We start from the raw sequence: 10,853 nt of genomic DNA, 5'->3' as shown, positions 1-10,853 counted from the left end.
TAACTTCCTTGAGAGAAGGCTCTGCTTTATTTCCTTCTTAAGCCTTTGTTGAATTTAGCTGCTTGGCTATAGAATTGGAGCAGGTTGGTCCGAAGAAGGGAAGATAGGAGGTGGGGGAGTTGTTTAGTTGTTTCAATTGTGTCTGACCCTGTGACCCTATTTAGAGGTGTGTTTGGTTTTTGTTGTTGTTGTTGTTTTTGCTTTTTGGAGGGGAGAGGACAGGGCAATTGGGGTTAAGACTTGCCCAAGGTCACACAGCTAGTAAGTGTTAAGTGTCTGAGGCTGGATTTGAACTCAGGTCCTCCTGACTCCAGGGCCAGTGCTCTATTCACTATGCTACCTTGTCACCCCTAGAGTTTTCTTAGAGTGGTTTGCTATTTCCTTCTCTAGCTCATTTTACAGATGAGGAAACTAAAGCATACAAGTTGGAGTGACTTGCCCAGGATCACATAGCTAGTAAGCTTCTGAGACCAGATTTGAACTTGGGTCTGTATACATTAGATTGGGGGTGGGTGGGGAGAAGGGAGGCAGGGAGAAGTGGGAGAGGAAAAGGGTAGTGGTGGTGATAACTATCATTGAATATCTGAAGGGCTATCATGTGGAATAAAGGTTAGACCTGATCTACATGGTAGCAAAAGAAAAACTGATATAAATTGGGGAACTTGGAAAGAGGCAGATTGCAAGTCAATTTATACAAGGAAATTTTCCCTAACAATTAGAGCTGTCTAAAAATAGAACAGGCTGTGTCAGGAAGAAGTCAGTACTTCCAGAAGTCCTTAGGCAAAGCTGCATAAACCTTTGTCAGAGATGCTGTAGAAAGTAGTCATGCTTCAAATAAGGATTGGCCTAGATGGCCTCTGAAGTCCCTGTGATAGATAGCATTCTGCACCACACATCAGAGAGAATCACAGAACATTAGAGCTAGGAGAAGCTTTCAAGATCACTCAGTCCAACCACCTTATTTGTCTCATAAGGCCCACAGAACATAAAAACATTTATAAAATGCTCTAGGATTTGCAATTTTCTATATATACATACACGCAAATATATATGTATGTGTTTGTATGTTTGTGTGTGTGTATACACACACACAATCTTATTTAATCCTCACAATTCTGAGGTAGATATTATTCTGACATGAGGAAACTGAGAAAGTGACTTGCCCAGGATCACACAGCTGCCAAGTGTGTGTGCTAGGACTTGAACTTCCTGATGTGAAAAAAGAAAAAAAAATCTTTGCTTTCACAGAGTATTTATGAATTTTGAGGGGGTAGTCTTTAAAAATTGGTTTTGTATGAGGAGTCAAATTATCAATTCAAATAAAATTAAATAATTTATGTTAAGGGCTTTGTAACCATTAAACACTATATTAAAGGTAAGATGATGATGACTACTATTATTGCTTCATGCAAGTATGTGTCACCTCTTCAGTGAAACTGTAAACTCCTTGAGGCCAGGGACTCAGACTTATACCACCATCATCACTACTATGTAACACTTTCCACAAAAGCAATGTTTGAGTAGGACTTTCAAGGATGAATAAAATACGATAGAAGAGAAGGAGGAAAGTAAAAAAAATGAGATGAGAAACAAGATCAATCAATCAATAAACATTTCTTAAGTGCCCACTATGGGTCAGGCACTGTGCTAAGCACTGGGCATACAGAAAGAGGCAAAAGACAATCCGTGCCTTCAAGAAGCTTACAATTTAATGGGAGAAACAACTTGCAAACATACATACATACATACATATATACATATATATATGTTACGTAAGCTATGTACATGATAAATAGGAAATAACAGTGGGAAAGCACTGGAATTAAGAGGGTTTAGAGAAGGCTTCCCATAGAAGGTGGGATTTTAGTGGAGACAAAGGAAGCCAGCAAGGTCAGTAGTCTGAGCAGAGGGAGAGCATTCCAGACATGGGGGATAACCAGAGAAAATGCCCAGAGCTAAGAGATGGGGTGTCTTGTTTGTGGAAAAGCTAGGCAGTCAGCATCATTGGATCAAAGAGAATATATAGGAGAGTAAGGTGCAAGAAGACTAGATAGGTAGAGGTAGCTAGGTTATGAAGGACTTTGAATGCTAAAGAGAGAATTTTGCATTTGATCTTGGAGGCAATAGGAAACCACTGAAGTTCACTGAATGGGGAAGAAGTGGAGGGTGACATGACTGGACCTGTGCTTTAGGAAAATTACTTTAGTGTCTGAATGGAGGAGATTGGAGTGTGGAGAGACAAGGCAGGCAGACCTACCTGCAGGCTATTACAGTAATCCAGTTATGAGAGGTGATGAGAGCCTGCACCAGAGTGGGGGTAGTGTCAGAGGAGAGAAGGGAAAGTATTGGAGAGATGTTCCAATGGTGAAATCAACAGACCTTTGCAACAGTTTCTATAAGGGGGATGTGGTAACCAGGATGACTCCTATGTTGTGAGCCTGAGGATGGCATTGCCCTCTATAGTAACAAGAAGAATAGGAAGAGGGAGAGTTTAGGGGGAAAGATAACGAGTTCCATTTGGGTATTTTAAGTTTATGATGTCTACTGGACATTCAGTTTGAGATATCTGAAAGGCAGTTGGAGATGTGAGACTGGAGGTCAGCAGAGATATTGGGACAGAATAGGTAGATTTGAGATGGTAGTTAAATCCATGGGAGATGATGAGATCACCAAGTGAAGTAATGTAGAGGGAGAAAAGAAGAGGGCCCAGGACAGAACTTTAAGGGACACCTTCTGTTACAGAGAGAGATCTGAAATAAGATCCTGCAAAGGAGACAGAGAAGAAGCAGTCAGATAAGTAGGAGAACTGGGAGACAGGAGTGTCCTGAAAACCCAGAGAGAAGAGGGTATCAAGGAGAAGATGATCAACAGTGTCAAAGGCAGGAGAGAAGTCAAGAAGAATGGGGATGGAGAAAAGGCCATTGGATTTGGCAACTAAGAGATCATCAGTAACTTTGAAGAGAGCTGTGTCAGTGAAACGATAAGATCAGAAGTCAAATTATGAAGAGTTATAAGGAAAAAAGAAAGAAAAGAGTTATAAAGAATTAAGAAAAGAATGAGAGAAGAGAAAGTGGAAGCACTTACTATAGTTGGATTTTTGGAGGAGTTTAGCTATAAAGGGCAGAAGAGATATGAAATGATTGGATGACAGAGACATGGGAATGTTTGTAGGTAGAATGAATGAGCCAGTAGACAGGGAGAAATTAAAAATAAGTGATAGGATGGGGATGACAGTGGAGGCAGTCTGTTGGAGGACAATGGATGGCATGGGATCAGTTAAGAAGTAGATCCAAGGGGCAGCTAGGTGGTGCAGTGAATAAAGCACTGGTCCAGGAGTCAGGAGAACCTGCATTCAAATGTGGCCTTAGACACTTAACACAAAAAACTATCCATGTGACCTTGGGCAAGTCACTTAACCCCAAATGCCCTACCTTCCCCCCTCCAAAAAAAAATTTTAAGTAGATCCGTTAGTCTTGGTAAGCAGTAAGGCCACTTCATCATGTAAGACAGGGTGAAGGAGTTAGTGGTAGAGGCATCTACGTGATAAGAGATGAGGAAAAGGGGAATAGAGAGAGTTCTCTGAGAATGACTTCTATTTTATCTGTAAAATATGAGGGAAGATTCTCAGCTGATAGAGTAAAGGGAGGGGGAGCCATGGGAGATTTGAGGAGGGGTGAAAAATTTTGGAAAAGCCAATGTGGAGAGTGGGATAGTGAGTTGATAAGGGAGGTAGGTATAATAGGATTGCTTAGAAACTGTAAAGGCCCAGTTAAGGTTGTGTAACATAAGTTTGTAGTGGATCTAGTCAGAACAATTGCAAGATTTTCACCACTTTCAATCAGCAATACTCATGTAGGAACAAAGGCTGCATATGGTGGGAGTGATTGAAGGCTGAGGATTAACTGGGCATAATCAATGATATGATAAGGGGGATAGGGATTCAAGAAAGGAAGACAGTGTAGAGTTGATTTGGTTCACCAAGGGGTTAAAATGGAAAAAGAAGAAAGAATGGGTAGTGCAAAGGAGATACCCTGGGAGAGAACTGAGGGGTCAAAAGACTGGAGGTCACCATATTGAAGAATAGGGTTTTGTAAGGGAAGACAGGAGAGGTGAAAAGCCAGTAGATTATAGTTGAGTAAGATCAGAATTCTTGAACATAGAGGAGGTACATTTATGAGCAATGGCGAGATCAAGGGTATGACCATCCTTGTATGTTACTGAGGTGGGGTTGAAGAATAGGCCCATGGTAGGTATGTAGATAGAGGTAGGGTATTTGAGTGAGAGTCAAAATGTATATAGGAGTCCCCTAGTGTGAGGGCAGGAGTTGGAGAAGAAAGAAAATTGTGAGCCAGCTATCAAACTCATTGAAAAAGGAAGGGAAGTGACATAGAAGATCTGTATATGGCAGCTACCAGAATTTTGACTGGGTGGTATATATGAAGCATGAATCTCAAAGAGAAGTTGTTAGGAAGGATAAGGACACAGCTGGAAAATGAGTCTACACAATAGAAGAAAGAATGTTCATTCCCCACCAGCTTTCCTTTTATTTTCCTCAAAGAACAGGTACAGTAGGAGAGGGAAGGCCTGAAGTCAGAGGGTAGATTGCTTCTCTTTTCACAGTTCTCTACATCCCAGCTGGAAGACTGGGATGGCAGTTGCCTTGTGCTGGATGGAAGTCATTGCTTTCAGGTAGATGGAAGATACCCTGCCAGTCCACTTGCAGCCTTCCCTCAGGTGACATACCCCATCTAGCAAGAGATGGAAGACCCAAGGTACTCTGGAGGGTGGTCTGAGGTCAACTCACTTGAGGATGCTGGCTATAAGGAGGCAGGAGGAGGTGGTAGACTCAGTTTAGCTAACCATGACCAAACTAGAGAATACTAGGAAGATACACCAGGGTTTAATATCAGGAACACATACATCTGGAGGTGGAATTGGACCCAAATAGGACAGTGGAAAACAGGGGCTTCAAGCCAGCAGACCTAGGGTTGGACTTCAGCTCCTTTACGCACAACTTATGTGAACATGGGCAAATCTTTAACCTCTCCAACCTGAATTCAGGTTCTTCATCTATAAAAGGACTAGACCATCTCTAATAATCATAATCATAGCTCTCATTTATAAAATATTCCAAATTACAGATAGGCCTGTACTGACAAATGTTTAACTGATTCTTTGGAGGATAAAAATGTGCACCTCAGTTTCATATTTCACCTACATTATTAACATCTCCATTGAGAATCAACTAAACAATAAATCATTTTTCTCTCGCTAAACATTCAACAATAGAGCTAGCTGCTGCCATCGGATTCCAATTCACCCCTGCCGGAATGCTTTCGTCACCGGGAGGTAGTGGTGGCAGGATAATTATCTTCACCTTATGTATGAAGAAGTGGGGTCTCCAGGGTGGGGAAATAGGGTTATTAAGTGTCTAAGGCAGGTTTTGAATTCGGGTCTCCCAAGTTTTCTTCTCTATGGTCCTTTCTCATACTGTGTTCTACTTAACTAAGGATGCGCCCGAGATGAGCACAAATTTGTCCTAATCTGGCTAGGCGTCTGCATTTTCATTCCTGGTAAACAGCAAGCAACAAAACCACATGCTTCCCATCCAGCGCGACCCGGCCACAACCTTCCCCCAAGAGCTCTGCAATTTCTGAATTGACCAGCAGAGGGCTGTCGGTTCCACACGCCGCTCCCCCGCCTCGCTTCCTCAAGGTGGATCGGCCCTCGTCCGTTTCATTTCCTGCCTTTCTGAGCAGGCGTTTGGTAGGGCCTACCACTCCGTAGGAAGGGGAAGGGAGGGAAGGTCCTTGTTCCACGCCTGCGCAACCAAGTAACAACAAACATGGCCGCCGTCCGGCTGGCGTCGGGAACTGCAATCGCTTTTACTGGGCTGCGCGGGCGGTAGGTGATGCTCCCGGAACCCGCGGGCGGGGAACGGGAGGACGTGAGGCTGAAACAGCTCTGGGGGTTTCTCTCTCTCCACCACAGCCAGGCTAGGGACCGTGGTCGGCCGTGTCTCCTAGTAACGTATCCGAGTTTACCCTGCCCTCCTGGGGGGCGGGGTGAATGGGACCCCAGCCCGGACCCCTCTCTCCTCCCCACCTTTCTGATCCCAGGCGGAAGCGGCGTCCTAGAGGGGCGGGGCTTCTCCTTCGGCCTCTCCTTGGTTGTGCCGGAGTGTCACGTGTCCCGGGCTCGCTTCCGTGGTGTTCTCTTCCTCTCCTCTTGGTGGAAGGCCGGACACCCTGACCTTTAGTACCTACCGCCTGTTTGCTGCTGCCGCGATTTGGGGTGGGGAGGGTTGTTGGCCGTGGGGAATGTCAGCTGCTGGGGGCCTTAGAACATAAAATGCTAGAACCAGGGAGAACCTAGTAGGGCATAAGAGCAGCTGGAAAGAGCCGTAGAATATAAATAATAGCCAGTCTGGAAGCTGGTCTGCGTAGGATGTACAGTTTTAGAGGTGGAAGGGTCTTTACAGCAAATAGCATATTAAATTGGAAGGAACGCTGGAACAGACCGGCACAGCCATTGGAATATTGGAAATAGAGGGGACTGTAGGACGTAGAACGTCAGAGGCAGAAGGAACAGATGACAAAATAAAAGAGCTGGTGAGGACCTGCAATGGTAGACCTGTCAGCGCAGGATCTAGCCTGGAAGGGACTTAAAACAGAGACTTCAGAAACGGAAGGAACCCTAGCGATAGAATTCCTTAGAACAGAACTTAGGAGTTGAAAGGCAGTCAGTCTGGTTTGCACTTTTCCAGAGAGGTAAAAAGAGCCTCTCCCTCCAGCACTTCTGTTTAAACCTGTACTCATCCTCCCTGCCATACGTTATTGGTATTCCTATCACCATCTATCTGTTTTTGTATTCCTATGTATGTACATGTCACCCCCAGTAGAATGTGACCTCCGCAAGCAGCAGGGTGGCACAGTGGACAAAGTACTGGTCCGGGAGTCAGGAGGACCTGACTGCAAATGTGGCCTGAAACGCTTGCTAGCCATGTGACCCCAGGGCAAGGTCACTAAACCGCTGTTTGGCTCAGTTTCTTTGTCTGTGAGATGAGGATGATGATGATAATCAAACGAGATGATAATTTGTAAAGCGCCTGGCACTTAGTAAGCACTATGTAAGTGTTAGCTATTATTATTGTGGGCAGAACTGATTCAGTTCTAGCACAGTGTCTAGCCCTTAGTAATCACTTAGTAAAATGCTTGTTGATTGACATCTCCTCCCCTTCCTTCCCCCAATTAGATTGTATCAGCATCATCTAGCACAGTACCTTGGCAGGTAGATAATAAATGTTTTTGAAGTTGAACTGAAATATTAGTGGACCTCAAGTCAGCTTGAATTTACCAAACATTATGAGGGGAAAAAAAGAATATTAATAGCTCATTTATGTAATGGCATAATGCTTTATAATTTAGATAGTTCATTATGTGCATGACTTCATTTGAGCCTTATAAAAATTCTATGAAGTTGGGGTGACCAGGTGGTGCAGTGAATAGAACACCAGCCCTGGAGTCAGGAGGTCCTGAGTTCAAATCCAGCCTCAGACACTTAACACAAAACTAGTCATGGGACCTTGGGCAAGTCACTTAACCCCAATTGCCCTACCTTCCTTCCCTCCTCCAAAAAGCAAAAAATAAAAATAAAATTTCTATGAAGTAGCTAGTGCCAGTATTACTACACTCATTTTACAGATGAGAAGACTCAGGCTCAGAAAGAGTAAATGATAAATGACTTGCTCAAGATCTTCCAGTAAATGACAGAGCTGGGTCTCAGACCAAGGTCTCTGACACCAAGGCCAGTGATTTTGCTACTGTATCACTTTATGGCTCAAATAAAGGGAAGTCCCTACCCAGGAAAAGCTTAACTTGAAGAGAAAAGACGTTGACATGGTAGACAATGTCTTTTTAATTAGAAAATTATATAAGGTTGTGTTTAATTATGTGCTAATTTATGTGTCTTGCCCATCTTTCCCACCATGTATACCACCTGTTAATTTTTCATAGAATAATGTGGTCTTAGACCTAGAAAAGAAACACTTAGTCAAATCTTAGTCTCTTAGTTAATCATCTTGTGGATAGGGAAATGGGGGCCCAGAAATTCATTAAGCATTTTAAAAGACTTAGTAAATTACAGTGCAGTACTTCTTCTAAAGCCTGGTTCTGATGTTTCATTGTGACTTGGAGATAATCCTGGGCTCGTTAGAGTATAAGGGCTCTCTGTCTCTGTCTCTCTCTCTCTCTCTTCCCCCCCCCCTCACTCCCTCTCTCCCTCCCTCCCTCTCCTCTTTGTCTCTCTGTCTATATATAGTGCCTACTGTATACAAAAGTAAGATAGTCTTTGCCCTCAAAGAACTAATGAGGAGGAGACTACACATATACAGGAGTGGTGGGCAAGGAAGGGAATTTTGGTATGGGGTGTCAGAGGGATTGTGAGTGGAACCAAAGGGCAGTGGGTTGTCATTTCCTTTTCTAGTAGCAGTGGTTTTATTGATTTGACTCTTATCTGTTGTCCAAAGCATTGGTCTTAGCTAAGTTTGGAAAGGCCCATCAACAAGTTGAGTGCAGGGTCATCAATTTTTCAGTCACTGAAACTTTTGAAATCTGTCTATGAAATAGTAATCATTCATTGAGCACATGCTATGTGTCAGTCACTGTACTAAGCACTGGGGATACAAAGGAAGGTAAAAGACAGTCCCTGTCCTCAAGGAGCTCACAGTCTAATTATAGAGGATTTGTGTTTTTCCTAAGGGGAATGAGAACCCACATTAACAAAGTCATGGATTCTTAAATTATTAAAGTATGTGTAGTGTGCTTTGACGAGGTTAAATAATTTGTCTCACATCACACAAATATTTGATGCTTGACCTTGGGTTAGCAACCAAATTTCCTTACTCCTTGCTCAACATTATCTCTATGACAACATTGATGCTACACCCACTCTTTTTCCATCTTTTTTCTCAGTTCCTCCCCTATTCCTAAGCCTGCTAATGACACCCACAAATGTTTACACAGGTAGTGATTAGATTCCTTTAACAGTTTAAGCTATTAGTGATAGAGAAGAATAAAGATAGCTGATCAAGTTTTTCTTTGACATTTCATTGTTGCTGTATTTCTTTGGGTATTCCAGAATTTAAAACCAAAACTGCATAAAAAGTATAAGTTCATCACAAGTATCACTATTCCAAATAATAATAATGGCCAACATTTATATAGCACTTACTATGCACTTAGTACTTCACAATTAGCTCATTTGATCCTCCCAACAACCCCAGGAGGATAGATGCTATTATTGTCTTCTTTTTACAGATGAGTAAACTGAGACAAACAGAGATTAAGTGACTTGCCCAGGGTTATACAGCTAGTATATGAGACTGAATTTGAATTCAGATCTTCCTGACTCCAGGTCCAGCCTTCTGTGGTGCTTGAGATGAAGTCTTGAAGGAAATAGGAATTCAGATAGGCGGATGGAAGAAGGCAGTGCTTTGCAGGTAGAGGAGACAGTGTTGGGTATGTGTGGAACAAAAAGAAGGCTGGAATGTCTGGATCTCAGAGTGAAGTAAGGTGAGTGTAATCTTGAACAAGATTGGAAAGGTCAATAGATTGGGGCCAGGTTGTAAAAGGCATTTAAAGCCAACTAGATGAATGATCCTAGGTTTATCAAAGTCTGTGCCAGTCAGAACACAAACTAAAACAAGCCTTATCAAGCATGAAAGGTTTTGAATACAGATCTGGTGATGCAATATGTGTGTATTTTCTAAGGTAAGCTTGAAGAGTTTCATTACCAAATGGGTACAGGTTGATGAATTTTTCAGTCATAGCAACTATCAAAGAGCATCCACTAAATTATAGTAGTCATGATCTTCCTTGCTGCTTTGGATTATGAACATCAACAAAACCACAGAGAGTGAAGTACTGAATTAAGCATATGCTCCACTAATAGATGGTGAAGTGAATGAGTGAGAGAAACTTAACTTTGAGCTTGACTTTCTTATAATAGATTAGAGCATTCAGAGCAAGCTTTCATGATTTTCCTTTTCATGGCATCCCCTGTATGATGAGGCAGGAAGTATTTTTTGATCAGTTCACATTAGTGAATTTGTGGAACAATTTGTGTTTATTGTATTTAATACAAGATCTATGAAAAGTATAATTTTATCTGATAGTCCTTACCATTCTATACTCCCTGATTCTTAAGAATCTGCTATATTGGGGAGCGGGGGTGAGGAACCTGGGATAATGGCATGGTTGAAAAGGGAAAGATAACTAGTTACTGAAGCATGAATTTTAATTCTAAGAAGAAGCTATGTCACTTAACCTCAATTGCATTGCCTTCCCCCCTCCAAAAAAGGAAGAAAAAAAGAAGCTACATAGTCTAGACATACACATACAGTATGTATTTATTGCCTTTTTTTTTTTTAAAACAGTTGGGATTAGGTAACTTGCTCAAGGTTACACGGGCCTGGATTCGATCCCAGGTTATCCCAACTTTGGGGCTGGGGCTCTTACTCACTGAGCCACCTGGCCAATACCAAAGCAATTGGGTTTAAGTAACTTGATCAAGGTTACACGGCCAGATGTTTCTGGGTGGGTGTGTAATGGGAATGCAAATTTGGAAGATCTTCCCTGCCCCTAGGCTAAAGTGCACCTGAAGCCTGGGGTGGGAGGCTTGTTTTTCAGTAGATACTTTTTGATTGGCCAGTGGGTCAATAAGGTTATTACATTCTCTGAGCCAGGAGAAGGCTATATAAGCCCTGATGTGAGGCTTTGTTTTGGGGGCTCACTTTGAGAAGTGTTCTGTGATTTGATCTGTATTCTGGGAAGCCTTGGTCCAGGCCCCCCCCC

The 10,853-nt window shown here is 42.6% G+C and overlaps 1 protein-coding gene across 3 annotated transcripts in view; it reads left to right on the top strand.

The window, feature by feature from the left end:
• Positions 1-5,746: 5,746 nt before the first annotated feature.
• The window catches only part of NFU1 (NFU1 iron-sulfur cluster scaffold), a 57,456-nt gene continuing 52,349 nt past the window's right edge, over positions 5,747-10,853 (top strand). Inside the window, exon 1 of one of the 3 annotated variants that reach the window (XM_069068892.1) lies at positions 5,747-5,904. In XM_069068892.1, the coding sequence (XP_068924993.1) occupies positions 5,846-5,904 (59 nt within the window). In that variant the 5' untranslated portion in view covers positions 5,747-5,845. The remainder of the gene's footprint in view (positions 5,905-10,853) is intronic. The other 2 variants (XM_069068893.1, XM_069068894.1) reach the window with 2 other exon arrangements.

Source organism: Petaurus breviceps, unplaced genomic scaffold (genome assembly GCF_028583685.1).
Source record: "Petaurus breviceps papuanus isolate PSGF00001 unplaced genomic scaffold, PetGlider_PUasm1.0 90775, whole genome shotgun sequence".
Lineage (NCBI taxonomy): Eukaryota > Metazoa > Chordata > Mammalia > Diprotodontia > Petauridae > Petaurus > Petaurus breviceps.
The sequence above is the reverse complement of the archived record's forward strand: the minus strand, read 5'-3'. Positions and strand labels throughout refer to the sequence as shown.